Here is a 17,620-nt window from a genome sequence, read left to right on the forward strand (position 1 = left end):
GATGTCGTTGAGCGCGTCAGGACTTCGGCTTAGCATTGAGTTGCTTTAGCTCTGCTTTACAGCGACGGTTTAGATTGAAGGCTGGCGCGATCAATCTTTTCAATTAGCCTATCGATATTTCCTCAAGTACTCGCCATTTCCATCCTTAAAGCGCGTCTGTCGGGACTGAGTCGATGGGATAAACTTTACCGGGTTTGGGACAAGATCACTCGAGAGGCTGAAGCTAAATGGCTAGCATTGGTGATTGGCATGATTAGCTTTAGCCATTTCGCAGTTAGCATTAGAGGTAAAAAAAAAAAAAAAAAATGGCAACTAGATCATGTCTCCGCTCACCGATGCACTTCTGCCGTTTTTGGTTGTCGGTGGCCCAACATCCATTTTGAATCCAACGATTCCAGCGGTACAAAAAAGATTTTTGATCCCTCGAGAGCTTCGAGGCGAGAGTTCTGCGTCAAGCTAATTTTATTTTTTTCGTTAAAGCCGACGTCGCCGAGCTATTTGATCTTCACACTTTCACATCGGCCGTCACTTTTAATTAGGGTTCGGGTTCGAGAGCCCAATTAATCAGATGTGACGGCGCAGACGCCGGCGTTGCGAATGGCGCCTTGTCAACAGGATCCCGGCGCGGGCAGCTGGGCGGTGTATTTTAGGATCGGGAGGGGTCCGCCGGACTTCCTGCCGGGATCGAGCGCGAGTCACACGTACGCACGCCGCCGCGGGACGCCGCGTCGCACCTGCTGTTTGCCGCTTCCCGCCCGCGCGCGGCCCAATTAGACGTCGGCGGCGACCTCCTCGGTTCGCGTTGCGGCGACGTTGCACGCGCGAGCCACTTTTATTCCGAGCGCAATTAAACGTCGTGCGTCACTACTTTTGTTTTTTCTTTCTCTATTTGATCTTTTTCTGGAACATTGTAAATATTACACGTCAAAATCTAATTTTCATTTTAATTGAATCCTATTCATAACCATTGCGAGCGTCAAACATGACGGATCAGATTACAGTTCAGTCTGGTTTGCTCGACGTTTTTTTTTTTGGGGGGTTCTTATGTCGTTTTTCAATATTTTTTGGTTTCTTTTTCCCTTGTCGTACTTTTGAAGAACAATTAAAGGTTACGCTGACATTTCAGCGCCAGGAAAATTTATGAGATAAACGTTTTTTTTTTTTCATCTTTTTCTCCCACGGATGACATTTTAAGCAAAAATGAGTTCTTTAAAGCCATTTTCGGCGTAGAACTAAAAGTTTCTTCAATTCTGAGAGCTCATGAGGGCCTTTTTTTGGGGGGGGGGGGGACTTTGGCAGTGGGAGTACCCTGGTGAAAATATTGATATTTTTGTACTCGCAAAAACAAAAGAGCCTTGAAAATTCACTTAATTATGTAGTAGCAATGATACCCAATTTGTAGCCAAGGAACTATGTTGAAGTGAGAGTGTAGTTTCTCTGCTCTGCTGCCATCTTGTGACATTTACAGGCAATTACAAAATATTTTGGGTTGCACCCCTTTTTTCTTTTTCTTTTTTGCTGAATCAAATCAAGTTTATCCACGTCATTTTTTCGCTAAATTGATTGAGCTCTTTCACTATGGCAAAAAACGATAACCAAAATTGGCATTTTTCTTCCATTTTTTTTTTTTACAGACGTTCATTCAATTTGTTGCTAAAAATGTGACGCCAGCACAACTGCCGTATGTGAATGAGTCTGAAGGAAGAAAAAAAGCGGCTAAAAGGGCTTTCAAGAGCTTTTTATTCAAACATTCAAATGGGGAAAAAAAAAAATCCATAAATGGTCAGAGGCAAGTTGGGGGCGGAGCTAAGCGGAGCATCGCAGCGCTAGGCGGAGGTCTGAGGCAAGGCGACGTCAGGGCGCTCCCTGCTGACCCGTTCAGGGGGCCCACAGGTGGGGGAGAAGCTTTGAAGTTGTTTTTGTTTTCAAGTCCAGCTGCAAGTCGGCGCGCGTCCGCGGCTCATTTCTTGCGGTAGTCGTCCTGTTCCGGGAACTGCTCGCCAAAGTGCTTGAGTATGTCCTGCAGGCTGGGCATCCCCTGAGGGGGCGGCGGCTGGTTGGAAACGCGAGGCTCCTCCTGACCGCTCTGGTGGGGCTCGGCCTCGTACGGGTCCTGCTCCGGCTGCCGCCCGCCGTCCGCCGCCTCCGCTTTAGCCTGGTGGCGCGGCTGCTCGGGTTCCACGCGGCGCAAGCGGCAGTCGCGGTCGTACTCGGGGTCGCAGTGCGGGTTGGCCGGTTCCAGGACGCCGTCGCGGGCGCCGTCGGCGTTCAGGTGGGGCTCGTAGGCCTCGGCGGCGTAGGGGACGCGGCGGTGGGCGCCCGACCGGGGCTCGGCCGGCTGCACCGGGAAGCACTCGCGGTCGTAGCCGATGAAGCAGTCGTAGCCCTCCTTGGTTTTCCCCGGAGGGCCCAGGGGGTGGCGCTCCTCCCGGGCGGGCTCCTCATAGGCGGGGTGAGAGAACGAGTAGTGTTCCCGGGCGTCGCGGTGGCCGTAACGGGGCGCGGCGGCGGAGAAAGGATCGTTGGAGTTGGACTCGGGCGCGGCCTCCGTGCGGGGCGCGTACGGGTCGCTGCCCTGAGCGTTGGCCATGAAGCGGCGCAACATCGCGTACGGGTCGTTGGCGGCGCCAGCCTGGCGGTACGTGGCGTGAGGGTCGGCGGCGGCGGGTGGCGCGACGGGGGCGCCAGCCTGGCGGTACGCGGCGTAAGGGTCGGCGGCGGCGGCGGGTGGGGCGACCGGGGCGCTAGCCTGGTGGTACGCGGCGTAAGGGTCGGCGACTCTGTTAGCATGAGCGTTAGCATCTCTGTACATGCCGTAGGGATCGTTGTAGTGGTCTGCGGCGGGAGCGGGGGCGCGAAGGGCGGCCCCCTCCTCGCTTTCGCCCCCTTTGTACGACTCTGGGGGTGCGGCGTATTTGGTGGCAGTCAGGGGGTTGCAGCCCTCCTCAAAGAGGGGGTTACAGTTGGGGGCTCGGGGGGCCTGGAAGGACAAAGAGACAGCATGGTAGGATTTGTGCCTGCGATAGCAGGTAACTAAGTCCAAATACTCGGTCGTGTACTTGAGTATATTTGACAGATATTTGGATCCCCCACCCCCTCCGAGCTTTTCTAATCAGAATATTGCGCTGCGTGTAAACCCGGCTGCAGGTGTACTGGACTTCCAGTTAGTACACAAAGTACTTCTGGCACCACTGATTTGTTGATGGCAGGACCTCATTAAAACTCACCACTTGGGAGGCGGCGTAGGCGCAGTACGGGTCCCTGAGCGGGTCGCAGTGAGGGTACTTCAGGTACAGGCCAGAGGGGGCCTTCTGCCCCAGCTGAGGCTTGCAGGCGGGGTCGGTCCGGGGGTCGCAGCCCAGGTGGGCGGCGTGCGGGTAACCGTAGGCGGCCCTCAGGTGGTACTGCAAACACTCGACGTCCTCGGCCGCGCAGACGCGCAGCAGCTCGGCCTTCTGCTCCTGAAAACGGGGAACGCTGGCGATCCGTTTTTGCGTCTTGCTTCCGACACACTACGCGTAAAAGTAAATGTTGCGTGACGTGGTACCTTGGAGAGGAACGACGTTGACGACGGCGCGTAATAGTGGTAACCCGACTGAGGATCTTTAGCTGAGGTGGCGGAGCGCGCAAAAAGCGGGGCGGGGGCCTTAGCCGGCGCCGGCAGCACCAGCGGCAGGTAGGGACTCTTCCCGGCCACCAGGGCGGCGTACAGGCAGGAGGCGTCCTTGGTGGGGTCGCAGGTTTTGAGCGGCTCCGGCTTGGGCCTGCCGGTGTACGACGCCACGCAGTCGGGGTCGTCCGAGTCGGCGCACGACTTGTAGATCTCCCCCAGGTGGCGCAGGTAGGCCTTGTACGAGCGCCGGCCTTCGGCGCGGTTCTTGTTCTGCAGGTAGGCCAGGTAGATGCGGTCCAGCTCCTGAACCTGAACGGGGCGGGGAGGGGGTTCACTTTTCAATTCAGCCCACATCTCGGAGCTTTTATGACATCTTTCATTCGTCCGACGGCAAATCATAACTGCGAGATTAGATTTGATTCAATATTTTCTTTGCGACTTTATTCCCAATTCGGTTATGATTTGTCATCAATCCAAATCTTGTTAACCGTCAAAGTTCAAGCCTTCCAATCTTTATTCGAGCAATTTGGTCCATTTTTTTTTTTGGGACGCGGGCGACTCACCGCCTCCTGGTTGCCGTTGTCGGTGAAGTACTTGTACCAGTTCCAGAAGTCCGAGTGCTGCTTGTACCAGCTGATGTTCCTGCGGCCGCGGCTGGGCCCCCGCCGGGCCTCCTCCGCCGCCGCCCCCTCCCGGACGCTGGCCCCCCCTGAGGGCGAAGGAAGGAAGGAAGGAAGGCGAGAGGCGCCGCCGTCAATCCCGCCGCTTTCAACCCGCCTTGATTTGGGCACGTGAGCGGCTGATGGTCATTTCCCGCATCGCTGCCCCTTCAAATACTTCAGTTACTTCTACTTTTACCATCCCTACAGGTACTATTCCCACTTCCCCCTTGTACTACATCTTCTCTTACTTACTGCTCCCACTTTTGTTCGTACAACCACTTTTTTCCCCTTCTACTTTTTAGTAGGATTACTAGTACTACTATTCCTCCTCACTTTTTTTCATTAGGATTACTATTACAACTCCCCCCCCCCCCGCTCCTCCTCCAAGTACTTCTACTATCTTAAATACTCCCACTTATGTGTGGTAGCCACTTCTTCTTCTTCTTCTGTTGCTGCAGCTTTTACGCTTACTTTTCCAACTACTCCTCTTTTGGAGTACTACTCTTGGCTCTGCGTTTTGAGCTACTTCCCCTTCCACTTCCCTCCTGCCCGTGTACTTCCACCCTACTCCGAGCACTGTAGTACTTCTTGCCCGAGCGGCGGTGTCGCGGTCGCGCTTACCGTCTCTGCGGCGGTCGACGGGCCCCGCCGACGCGTCTGCTGCAAAAGACAAAAAACGGACCCGTCAACAAGTCGCGAGCGTTTTCCGGCGCCGCTCAAAGGATTCCGGACGCACATCCCCGCCGAAGTGGGCCCTTTGCGCGTTTTATAGACGGGCCTACTTTCAACCCCCGCTGCGTATTAAAAGGTGTGAGAAGGAACGGCCAAGTCACCTTTTCTTTCACCTCCGCAGGGAAAAGGTCGTAATATTTTACGGGAGGAGACGGCGAGGAAAAACTTTGCCGGGACGGATGAAAAGGAGGCAGTGACGGGCTCCGGGTCGGGAACGGGTTTTCGGCGGCGCGATCCGTTTCTCTGCTTTTGCTATTTTTAGGTTTTACGTTTGAGGTGGGGGGGAGAACATCTTGTCTTCCTTTTCAAAATCTTCATTTCGATCTGCAAATCTACGTCGACTTCAGTTGTTTTGAACTTTTATGTTCCGCATGTTTCACTTCATCTTTACAAACAGTCTCTAAAGTTTTATTGAGGTTAAAAAAATACCTTATTGTGCAATAGATTAAAATTCAATCTTAATTTAAGTGCACTTTTGTTGTCATTGATTGAGCAGGGACGATGAACGTATGGTACTCTGGCTCCCTCTAGTGGTCAACAAAAGAACCACTGGCCAAGTACTCTAGTTGTATTTCAATTTTGCATTGAATTCATTTCCATTTAATTTGGAAGAACTTTTGTTTTTCTTCAGGTGCATTTTTCCCCCTTTTCTTCAGGTCAATTTTTTACATTTTTGTGCAGTCCACGTGAACTGAATCCTTATTTTAGGACATTTTTTTCTTCATTTTTTTTTTCCCAGTATTTAAGCGCAGACTTTATTTTGCTTTGGGTGCCAAAAGTCACTGATGGTGTAGTGGTACACGCGCCCACCTTTGGTTCGAGTCCTGCTCAGTGAAGGTGTCGACGTCTGACTGGTGACCAATTCCGGTTGCGCCTGAAGCTACCTGGGATAGTCTCTGGCATTCCTGTCACCCTTGTGAGGATAAGCGGCTTGGATTCTAAATGGGGTTGTTTTTTTTTTTTTTAATGAGGCTGACTCTTGCCAATGCTGTGCTACCTTATTGTTGTTTTTTTTTTTTAATATTTTTTTTTTTCCTCTCGAAGGAGCCACTTAAAAAAAAGCGTCCGGCACATCTGGAAGCAGTCGGCACTTTGGGGGGGGGGGCAGATGCTGACAGGTAGTCATTTTCTGCAGGAGCTTTAAAATGGAAAAAGGGGCGGAGCTTGTAAAGCTGCCAATCACCTCCTGAGAAGAGTGGAAGCAGGTGTGTGTGTGTGGGGGGGGGGGCACAGATGACGTTTGGATAATAATAATAATAATTCTTATTCTTATCATTGAGATGTGGCCCCACATAAGCTACAAACCGTTGTGACATAAACAAGTTCAATAACTTATTATTTTAGGATTATTTTTTCATGATAATAATGAATGTAAACATATTCAACAGCAATAATTCTACATTATAATGCACTGCCTCATTATTGCCGCCAGCATTTTTGTCCATTTAGCCGAATTTTAGGGAGTCAAAATGGATGCATGTCACAATAAAAATTGTGATTTTTTCCCGCAGCCAGTCGGTGAAGAAATATTCTACAAATATGTTTTTAAAATTCTGGACAGTTATACAGTATACAAATATTTTTTTAAAAAAAAATTATACATTTTTATATATATATATATTTTACAAACAACTATTACTATAACTAATTATATAACTATTTAACAAAATATGCAGAGCATGTGTATCAATGTTACCTGTGATGTATATACATATTTTTAAATATCAAATAATTTTTTTTTTTGAACACAAGTACGTGTAAGTTGAGTACTTTTGCGATGTGTTCCTGGAGTGTATCAAGCACCGATGAAGTCGCTTTACGGTCACTTTTCTAAAGGGCGTCGGCACGCCCGGTCAGCACTTTTGGCGCCGTCGACTCACCGGGCAGCAGCATGACGACCGCGGCGGCGGCGGCCAGCGAGGCGGCGACCAGCACGGCGAAGGGGCCGGTCCTCTTCGGGGAAGCCATGACTTGGCTCAGAAGTACTTTGAACGCGAAACACAGAAAAGTGAACGACCTCCACAGAAATGTATCCGGATTAAGCTCAACGGCCTCTTACCTGCGGTTGCCGACAAGTCTCAATGTGGGTCCGAGAGGGACTCTTGGGGAACGCCAAGTGTGCGTATACGTCTGACACAAACTGCCTCGCACCAGGACTCGGGCCAGGTTTTAAACCGGGACCGGCGTCACAAAGGCGCAACAGGTATTCATTAACACGCGCGCGCGCGCACAGCGGAGGGCAACCTCGATTGGCCGAGAGCCCCTGAAGGCTTGGACCAATGGGAGGAAGTGGCATTAAAAGCCATGACAAAAAGTGGGAGGGCTTTTTTTCTTCTTCTTCTTCTTTTTGATTTTACTGCTTGTTTGTCAGTGTCGGCTTGGAACGGGAACGCTGAGAGACGAGCATCCACACGAATACACTGCACCAAAACTATGTCTTTGTGTTCTTCTTCACTTTTTATCCAAATAATTGTTATACGCAATACTGATTGTGAATACAGACGAGAATTCAAAACGCTTAACGTTTGGATGATGGATGAACACTCCCCACATCCGATCGGACCTATTGTGACGTCATCGCGCGGGTCGATTGCAGCCACAATTGACTCCACACGCGCTGGCGTCGTCTTCTTTTTACACCCGATTTCAAGCGCACCCGAGGCCTTTCCGGGACACTGCCGACGACGACGGCGCCGCGACAAGTAGAAGAGAAGCTAACGTGGCGCTACATAAGCACTTCTTGCCGCTCGGTCGGTATGAGGCGCGCGACGACAGGTGGCGCGCACGTGAGGAATCTGCTAATCTTCGGATTCTCGCGCTGCGTCCTGGCACGTTCGGCCTTCAAGACACAAATTGGACGTTTTGGACCGGGCTTGTAATCATTGTGACAGCCTGAATGTGTGCGGGACAGTCGGACGCTTTCTTTTCTTTTTTTTTTTTTTTTTTAACAATTAGGACTTCAAACCTTCTGCAACAAATTTTGTGGTTTTAGTTTAGAGAAATCACAGATGAATTTTGTATCGCGTTCCTGTTCAGCAAAAGCGAGAACGTGCCAAGTTCGACAATCATCCAGTTAAGGGGTGTCAAAGTCAATTTTGTCACGGGCCACATTGGAGTTCCGCTTTCCCTCGGGGGGGGAGGGCCGTTATGACCGTGAAACCACAAAAATCGTTTATTGCCTCATCATACTGACACGTAAAATTTACAAATTACTTTTGGAATCAGAAATCAAGGGTGATGTTTGTTTTTTTTCCCCCAACTATTATACTATACGTAAAAACGCTTGCAATACCTCAACACTGTGATTTACGATATGACAGTATGAAATTTTGGTACGGATTTGAACAAGTTGACATGCGCGATTTGCCTCCGTGGGCCACATAGAATCACGTGGCGGGCCGGTTCTGGCCCCCGGCCCTCGAGTTTGACACCCGTGATCTAGTTGATGTCACGCACCCACGTGGGCGTCTCTCAGTTCGAGTTGGTGACTCGACTTTGCTGGCGAATGTGTGCGACGCTCGCATTTTTGCCCAGCAAGCGGGTTCGACGCCCACACTTCCCCAGTCACGAGTTGGCCTTGAACTATTTGCCGCGGCACCGTTGTGAGCGCTTTGTTTCCAAACAGAAGCCCAACGTGGCGCTCGAAGGTCCGCGTCGGAGAAAGTCTTGTTTTCGGTCGTCCTTATGCGGAGGTTGCCATGGTTACGACGTGGCCATCAAGGCCAAATTGCGAGCGCGTGGGCGTTCCGTGCACGACGGCGGCGGCGAAGGCGCATCTCGTGTGTAATTACGTTTCGCCGACGGGTGTTTCCAACCCTGCAATCCCAAAAAGTAAACGCGTCATTTTCTCCCGACGCCGGCCACGGAACGACACCTGCTTGAAATCTTTTCCAAATCTTTTATTTGAAAATGGCAGCTTTCATATCTACATGTTGAGGAAAGGGCGTACGTGCGTGCGTGCGTGCGTGCGTGCGTGGGGCGTCACTGCAGGTCGTCGTCGTCAAAAAGGTCCTCAAAGTCTGGAGGCACAAACGAGAAAAATGACGTGAATTGGACTTCATTGGAGGTTTTATTGCGTTTTGTTTGGCTTTAAGTGCAATAGAAAACGGAAATCTGAAAGCTTAATTATTTTGTTATTTTATTTATAAAACAAGGTAGAATGAGTGAATTGAAGGTTGGAAAAAAAATAATAATCACACGGCGGAGACGACGCAGACGTGACGAAAACGTCCTCCGAGGGTCGGAATGCCCAAAGTGCAGAACAATTAAATTAAAATTTTATTGAATCAATTCATTTCTTTTCCCGCTCTGCTCGAAATGATTTTTCATCTTCTCTTCGAGCCGGCCGCCGCTCGAGACGGGCGCCACGTGCGCGTTCAAAGCGGCCGAGCGGCGAGGCGCCGTGCTGCGTTTCCGCCATTAAGATGCTGCTTTAGCGTGGCGCTCGTCTCCGTTTTAACGATCGGCTCTTTTCGCCACGCTGCGCGCTTAGCCGGCGGCCAAACGCGGCGTGTAACAAAACCCATTAGCTGAGGGTTGGCTTTTTTTTTTTTTTTTTTTAAATAAACCTTCTTGTGTGTGCGCACCACCTGGCACGTAAATTCAAGTTTCGAAGCGAGCCGACCCGATGTTAAACGGCGCCAGATGTATTCAACGGTATTTAATTGGACTTCCAATTTGACTACACTGGATGTCGTGAATAAAACAACTAAATGAAAAAAATACTCCAAAATATATGCAATATATATATGCAACTAATATTTATTAGTTGATCTTTCATGTAAACATTTGTTTATTTTAAAATGAATTCCCCATTTTTTGCTGACAGGGTGATAATGTGCAGCACATTCATATGCAATATGTAAATAACGTGCGTAACATATATCCGGTGTCACACATTTTAAGTTTTTAAAATAGAATCTGTTACAAAAGGAACAATTTAAGGTGCATGTAAATTAAAAAAAATAATAATACATTTTAGTGTTTTTATTGTATTATTAAGTAGTTCTATAATGAACAAATGCTCAACAAATCAATTTTAAAGGTTTTTAAAATAGAATCTGTTAGAAAAGGAACAATTTAAGGTGCACGGAAATTGTTTTGAAAATAATAAAATAATGCACTTTAGTGTTTTTATTCTATTACTAAGTAGTTCTAAACAGAACGACTCCTTAACATAAAAATGTTAAATATTTATTATTGCTGAACTTAATATTTGTGTATTTTTTTTATTAATTAGTCTCATAAAATATAAAATTTCAACTACAGCACATGTAAAATTAGCCATTTAAAATGAGTGATTATTTAGTCAAATAAATATGTTACATGTAAAGCATTTGTAAATTTGTTGAGTTTAATTATAGTCTCATTTGATTAGCAAAAGAAAACTATTGAACCAATTAAATAAAATGTTAAAAATGTAAACTTACTCATTTAATATTGTTGTTACTTGAGACAAAATCAAATGAACAGCAAGAACTTTTGGAAACGATATGCCATATGACTGCAACAACTATTGCAAAATTCTTAACCATGTGAGGATGCAATAAAGTGAAGTTAACTTCTCGGTGTTTGTGGTGACGCTCTTCAAAAGTTTTGTCTTTGGTTGCATGTTGGAATGTTTACCATTGAAGAAGTCCAAGTGAACTGCTTTCTCGTTGGCTGCCAGGTCCATCAGAAGACCGCTGCTGCCCCCTGCCTGCAGGCGTATGACGGCACAACACAATTGGATAGATTCGTCACTAACGAGGACAACACAATACATCATGTGATATTTTAATATTTTTTTTTTTAAAAAAATTACAGATTTATGTGAGTGTCATCAAGACGCACAGTTCATGTTTTAGTTGTACATACAAGATAACCAAGCACCAAACAAAAGAGACAGCCCCGAGCTAGTTAATTTCAACGAAATAAAAGAAGAACAAACCTCGTCCAGATCCACATACGGTCCAGCTCCTTCAGGAAACATCTCGTCCACGGCAGGTTTCATTTTTACGTAGTTTTATCAGCAGTGGGGAGGACAGGACAGATCTGAGCTGAGCGACTGTGTTAGCAATTGCTAGCTGTTGGGAGCAAAACAAATTGAGTGTGACCCCGAAATAGACTCGGCTTCAAACGCCATCCTGAAATAAAGGTTCCTCACTTACGGTCTTAAAGACCTAAAAGTTATCATCATGATGATTTCAAATTATATCAATCTTAAACTTTAAAAAAAAAAAAAACTAAATATGCGCTTTATTTAGGTTTAAGTTTCCATAACATTGTGTTTTGTGAATGTTGTTACAAAAATAAGTGGTCGGCTTCAAAGTCGGTTGCTCGACGATGAAGGTTAGTTATATGCACTTTCGCCATACTCATAAATAAATAATGTTAGATAAGCCTACTTATCAACCATGTGTGTTGATTAAAAAAAATGCTAGTTTTTCTTTAAACTTCGACAAATGTTGCTTTAGCGACACATAGCTTTGCTACTCAGCGTCAAACTTGGATACTTGTCGACGGTAGTTCCAAACCGTAACATTCGTCATTTATGACTTATTTAAAAGAACAATACACTTCGTTTTGTTCCTTGTAAGGAATTGAAACCGATACACGATGTGTGTTGTTTTTGCCAAGAATACATTTGTTAAAATCCCTTCTCAACCCTGTCAGAATAAATTATAAACAGGCAAAAAAAAACTCACATTCAATTCTCATTTGTTACAGTGTAATAATAATAATAATAATAAAAAAGGAGTCTTAGTTTTGTGGCTTTATTTGAACTTCATTGCATGAAAGAAACAAACAGAAAAAAAAAAGACTAGTATCAGCTTGATCTACAAGTATGGCTCTACTAAAAACGGCATTTTGGGCCTTTTGCGGAACTTCCAGGGTCCCCCCCCCGACTCATCGCGGCCCCCTCAGTGCTCGTGCCCGCCGGCGGTGCTGTCGTAGCCGAGCGTGTCGCCCAAATGCTGGTGGGCGAAGAAGGCCCGCGCCATCTCGTCGATGTGCTTGTAGGCCCCGATGGACCTGAAGTACTCCACGTAGTTCCAGAAGTCCGAGGTGGAGTAGGGCCAGTAGGGGACGGCGGGGGCCTCGTCGTACGGCACTGCAAACCAAGAAGGCCACATCGTTGCTCTGTGCTTTGGTTTTTATTTTTTTTTAGCAAGATACATCCTTTGGGACATTCATCCACATTTATTTCCTGTCCATTTTTAATATAACACCCTTGCATTGTTGAGCAGTTCCACTTGGGCGTGCACAACTCCATTGGACGGCGTTATTCTAATCAATGTCATGTCATATTTCACATATTCATCAATCAAGGACATTACCATTGAAGGCCCACCCACCCCAAAAACACGATGAAAATAATATAACAATCATAATATCTGAAACAATTAGCGTCTTCAAATGTTGCCTCAAATTCCTTGTTATATTTTTTATAATTTTAATATCAAGAAAATATACAGTATTTAGCATGAGTGTATTATTGTTGGACAAATATATGAACTGAAAATATATATTATAGATTATAATATGTATAAAAGTATGTAATTATAATCAGCAAGTGTGTTTACATGATGTAACAATTAATGAATAAAGTAGTTTTTTTCAAAGCTCAAATTCAAAATTTGATGAACAAAAATGAATTTAAAAAGACAAAAATGGGAGTCTTCAAAAAGGTGTCAAACGTAAAGAACCAATATATTTTATTATAAAAGCGAAATTGAGTCAAATAAATTTAGCAATGATTTTCGCTTTCGCCATAAATTGTATTTTTTTTTCATTTTACGCTACATAGTTGCATTTTTGAAAAAAATATCTAAAAAATGAATGAAATCATTTATTTCAAAGCTCACATTCAAAATTTGATGAACAAAAATAAACTTGAAAAGACAAAAATGGGAATCTTCAAAAAGGTGTCAAATGTAAAGAACCAATGTATTTTATTATAAAAACAAAATTGAGTCAAATAAACTTAGCAATGATTTTCGCTTTCGCCATAAATTGTATTTTTTAATTTTAGGGTGTATATTTGCATTTAAAAAAATGGATATATTTAAAAAATAAAATGTGCTCTCAAGGCGGCGCATTAATCAATATTTGTTCCGTTTCAACCTGTTGAGGTATATGCGTCCAAATACATTTTTCAAAAAGTAAAATACTCAAACGTGTATTTACCTCCCTCTGGGATGACTCTGGCATCTGTGGGGCAGAAAAGAGAGAGAGAGAGAGAGAGAGAGAGAGATTTTTTTTTTTTGGAGACATTTGGAGAACATTCCAAATATTCCCAAACACAAAGACGCGATTCAGCTCGCGCAGACGCGTTGGGCCGACCTGCTCGCTTCTCCAAATATAAAAATTGCTGACCACTGATGACACACACACACACACCACACACACACACACACTGCAGACAGAAGTGTCTTTGTCCACATGCAGTGCAAAACAAAACCTGATTTCACATTATTAGGGACCCCTTTTTGCATCCCGCTATCAACCTCACAGCGTGTGCGCACGTTTATCAATGCAATCATTTTTCAGAATATTACAAAAAACAAAACAAAACAACAACTCACCGCTGCCGTGGGAACCAAAGACACAAAGTAGAACGCCGAGGCAAAGCAAAGTCTTCATCTCGCCGCCTTCAAATAAACGCATACTCATATGAGTGAGTGCAAAAAGTATTCGAGTACAAGTAAAAAAAGACTTTTTCTCGTTTCCACCGTACCTGTTTTCGGTGCTTCCGCTGCTGCTGCCGAACTGCCTTCTGCTTCGTCTTGGCGGCGACCTCGGAGAAGAAGAAGAAGAACAACTCGCCCCCCCCCCCCCATGATAGCAAACACGCACACCTTGCACAAGCCCGCTTGGGGAATGGGACCCCCACCCCCCCCCACCCCCCGTCCCCTCTGCGTGGGGAAATTCTTTCAACTGAAATCAACCCATCGAGCCAAAACCACAAAAGTGATAAGAAAGCTCAACCTAAGAGTGACTTTTGCTCCATTTTTGACAAAATATTAGCAGCTCTAATTTTTGGTTCTTATTCGAGAGTGAAGGTGTCCCTAATGGAGCGGCCGGTGAGGGTACGTTAAAACCTTACCAAACAATATCTAATTCAAATTTATATGAAAAGCTAAAGGGAAGACATCAACTTTCTCTTTTTTTTTTAAACTCACAAATAATATTTATTGTAATCAGAGGTACACTGCTACAAAATGTAGCATAATTTCTAATTGTAACACCTAATCATAATCAATTACGATTTATCGATCGGTACATTTCCCCCGATTTGTTAAAACGAGCAGCGATATGACAATTAAATAAATCACAAAATGGTGCACACTATATCAAAGCAAGTGTGAGGTTAGTGTGTGTTTTTTTTTTTCTTTTGCCGTTTTATAAACGCCGTAAGACGGTGGAGGTGGGACTGCATCAGGGATCCGCTCTGAGCCCCTTCCTGTTTGCGGTAGTAATGGATAGGCCGACAGACGAGGTTAGACCGGATTCCCCTTGGACCACGATGTCCGCAAATGATATTGTGTTAAGGGAGAGCAGACTTTGATGGTTTGCACATATCCAGAGGCGAGAGAGGGAGTATATTGGTAGAAGGGTGCCGAGGTTGTAGCTGCCAGGCGAAAGAACGAGAGCGAGGAAGACCAAAGAAAAGGTTGATGGATGTTGTGAGGGAGGACATGAAGACTGCGGATGTTAAGAGAGGAAGATGCACGAGATAGGCCCAGATGGAAAAAGATGACACTCTGTGGCGACCCCTGTACGGGACAAGCCGAAAGGAAAAGAAGAAGATAAACACCGTAACATCTGCGCTAATTTCCGGCGAGCAGACATTTGCTCCACGAAATATGGTTTCGTCAAATTTGTGTAGGATGTTGAGCGTGTTGGCAAAAAAAAAAATGTGCTCAGATAAACGATGACGCTGGTCACGTAGCAGGTAGCGGCGTCTCGCTAGTTGTCGCCGCAGCCCGTCTGGTCGGTGGCGGTCATGCGAAAGAGGTCCACGCCCTCGCGCAGCAGCAAGTCCTGAGCGTAGCGCAGCGTCTCGTCCGGCAGGAAACGCGAGCGGCCCAGGATCCAAGCGAACTCCACGTGGAATATGCGCAGGATGTCGGTGCACGAGTAGACCACGGCCACGCTGCTGTAGTCCGTGCTCAGGATCCAGTACGGACTGTAGGGGGTGACTGGCGGCCACCCGCCGATCGTTAGTTGCATTTTTATCCAAACCAATCTGGTAACCGTTAAACATCATTAGCCGCCGCAAGCTAGCTTAGCCCCTTGCTTCAAAAATTCCCGATTTGAATCAACAAAACCCTCGGTGCTAACATGCTAACGGTAGCCTAAGACACATCTCTTAGAGAATTATGTCAACCATCCGTCTGTCCATCTATCCACTTGTCTCCGACAAGTACAATTTCATATTTTGTCAGTTTCTTTCTGCTACTGCCTCACTACCGGAGGAGCTAAGCTAACTACGAGAGAGCTAGCTTACGCATACATGCTTGTGGCCATAAAAGTGACGTAAAAACCAAGGTATCCCGCTAGTTTTGTTCCATCCCACCATCACGAGGGCATAAGAATGGGACGACGCGTTCTCAGGGTCCAAATAAACAGGACAAAGACGACCGCGGAGAGATTACGGAGCCAGACTGCGCATTAGCAAAAACGCCTCGGTTGTCAACACAAACACACAAAAGATGCAATTGTATTTTTGTGCGTCTTTAGTCACGGCTCACGAGGTGCCCGGCAACAACGCTCCCTCTGTGTTGTTTGCAAACCACGTACAGTAAGAGAAGCTGACTCCGATACGGGCCGGTTCTCTCAGGTCCTGCACCACCGCCGTCCCTTCCGCCGTCCTCACTTTGTCTTTACTGGCAACACACACACACACACACAAGTACCCAGCGTGAGTCCTTGGACTTGAAAATGGACGAAAGATAAGAGAAGGCCGGACTCACTAGAACTGCGAGTTCAACACCCGGATGGTTCCGTCTGGTCTGATGGCGTAGTTGGCCTCGATGCACTTGCCCCTCTCGAAGCTGGCGGGCAGCTTGGCGATCTCGTACCACTTGCCCAAGTACTAACGAGCACCGCGACAAGAGGAGGGCGCGTCACCTAAGCGGCGCTCGTCATCCGGCGGCCGCCGTCTAAGTTACCTGCTGGAGGTTGAAGTTGGGCTGCACCTTGGGGGTGGGGCAGGCCCCCCAGCGGTACGTCTGCGCCGAGGTCGACGCCAGGACCACGCACAACGCCAGCACGCTCCGCGCAGACACACCCAGATCGATGGATCCGTACATTCCGCTTCGACGGCGGTTGCTCCCGACTTTGCGGGAGAAGCGAGTGTCGGAAACTAGAAAAAAAAAAAAAAATAATCAAGAAATTCTTGCAGACTTTAACAGATAAAGAGTCCAGTCTGTGCTCTTAAACTTCGCTGGTCCGGGATTGCAGACCTTTCCCCGGAGACTACCTTAAAAACCGGGAAATTCTTGGGTCAACTCTTGTAGTCGACCCTAACCAAAGTCAAAAACCTGGTCCTGGGTTTCAGTACCTTTAAGACAGCTACCCTGGCGACCAATTCGGGGGTGGACTTTGATGGTGGGTGAAAAAAAATGGATAATTCGAGGGCTGTTGACCGAATTGACACCCCAAATATTTGCCGTCCCTTTTACTAGCCCCCTACGATCCTACCCCAGAAGCCGAGAAATTTGGGGGTTCGCTTGGCCCTTGTGAAAACTACACAAGAGTTGCCTCTTCAAATGTGTCTCGTTTCCACAAAGTTTTGCGGAAGCCGAGAAACGTGCCGACTTCACGCACCCGACGCCCGGAAAAATGTTGGAAAATTCCTCCAACCTTTTGAGAACGTTCCGCCGTTGCCGCTCAATCGTATCGCTTGCAATCGGAGACGCCACATCGGGCGCCACAAAGCAACTCGTTGTGCGAGTTTAACAAGTTGTGCAACGCTTACGGACGTGATGAAATAATCGCCGTAACTGTTTTTTTTTTTTTTTTCAAACACGTCTGTGCATTTATCCAGTTCGCAATCCACATTTTTACACAAACTGCTATACTAGTACTACACAAGTTGTTCTACTCTTTCATCTCCCAGAAATTATGGACACGTACCAGCACACAATTTGAATGGAAAGCTTTTGAAATGAACCAGTAAAAAAGATGCACAGTACAGTACAGTAGAGTATTTCCCATCATGCATCAGGTGAGAGCCTTTTCCTACCTTGATCCCCAAAATCCAGATCCTCTGACCTCAGGTCTCTCCTCTGCTACTTTGTTGACTTCAGGATCGCCTGGGGATAGGGGGGGGGGACGTCCTCACGACGTGACGTCACAAGACGAGTCGAAGCTGATTGGAGGGCTCTGATAGCCTCCTAATTAGCGCGTTAGTATTAGCAACGGAACGTAAACAAAGGCAAAAGCGCCCCTCGGTGCTGTTCCCGCTTCTGCCACCAGAAGTCGCTAAAAGTCAACTTTTCCATCTCCCGGCTGAGCCGAACTGTCAACCTGGGTCAAAACATCAGATTCGCATCCTTTCCACGCGGACTGACCCAAACAGTACCAGCAAGTTTTAATACCACACGATTAGGTTCGAGCTGACGAT

The 17,620-nt window shown here is 46.7% G+C and overlaps 4 protein-coding genes across 4 annotated transcripts; all 4 read right to left on the reverse strand.

The window, feature by feature from the left end:
• Positions 1-1,723: 1,723 nt before the first annotated feature.
• Positions 1,724-7,934, reverse strand: and1 (actinodin1). Its single transcript, XM_061805839.1, has 7 exons — positions 7,067-7,934; positions 6,888-6,992; positions 4,897-4,935; positions 4,177-4,322; positions 3,548-3,922; positions 3,228-3,461; positions 1,724-2,980 (listed from the first exon to the last, which is right to left on the reverse strand). Exons 2-7 carry the CDS (start codon positions 6,973-6,975, stop codon positions 1,961-1,963), a joined length of 1,902 nt encoding a protein of 633 aa, XP_061661823.1. The 5' UTR covers positions 6,976-6,992; positions 7,067-7,934; the 3' UTR covers positions 1,724-1,960.
• Positions 7,935-8,885: 951 nt separating this feature from the next.
• cops9 (COP9 signalosome subunit 9) lies at positions 8,886-11,127 on the reverse strand. The gene is made up of 3 exons (XM_061805840.1): positions 10,937-11,127; positions 10,633-10,705; positions 8,886-9,026 (listed from the first exon to the last, which is right to left on the reverse strand). The coding sequence occupies exons 1-3, from the start codon at positions 10,997-10,999 to the stop codon at positions 8,989-8,991; spliced, it is 174 nt and encodes a 57-aa protein (XP_061661824.1). The 5' UTR covers positions 11,000-11,127; the 3' UTR covers positions 8,886-8,988.
• Positions 11,128-11,746: 619 nt separating this feature from the next.
• otos (otospiralin) lies at positions 11,747-13,903 on the reverse strand. The gene is made up of 4 exons (XM_061805883.1): positions 13,727-13,903; positions 13,575-13,640; positions 13,177-13,200; positions 11,747-12,100 (listed from the first exon to the last, which is right to left on the reverse strand). The coding sequence occupies exons 1-4, from the start codon at positions 13,827-13,829 to the stop codon at positions 11,910-11,912; spliced, it is 384 nt and encodes a 127-aa protein (XP_061661867.1). The 5' UTR covers positions 13,830-13,903; the 3' UTR covers positions 11,747-11,909.
• A 1,049-nt stretch (positions 13,904-14,952) lies between these two features.
• apodb (apolipoprotein Db) lies at positions 14,953-17,336 on the reverse strand. Its single transcript, XM_061805882.1, has 5 exons — positions 17,240-17,336; positions 16,164-16,357; positions 15,966-16,087; positions 15,793-15,878; positions 14,953-15,191 (listed from the first exon to the last, which is right to left on the reverse strand). The coding sequence occupies exons 2-5, from the start codon at positions 16,302-16,304 to the stop codon at positions 14,959-14,961; spliced, it is 582 nt and encodes a 193-aa protein (XP_061661866.1). The 5' UTR covers positions 16,305-16,357; positions 17,240-17,336; the 3' UTR covers positions 14,953-14,958.
• Between the last annotated feature and the right edge of the window lie 284 nt (positions 17,337-17,620).

The sequence above is a fragment of the Syngnathoides biaculeatus genome, chromosome 19 (assembly GCF_019802595.1).
Source record: "Syngnathoides biaculeatus isolate LvHL_M chromosome 19, ASM1980259v1, whole genome shotgun sequence".
NCBI lineage: Eukaryota > Metazoa > Chordata > Actinopteri > Syngnathiformes > Syngnathidae > Syngnathoides > Syngnathoides biaculeatus.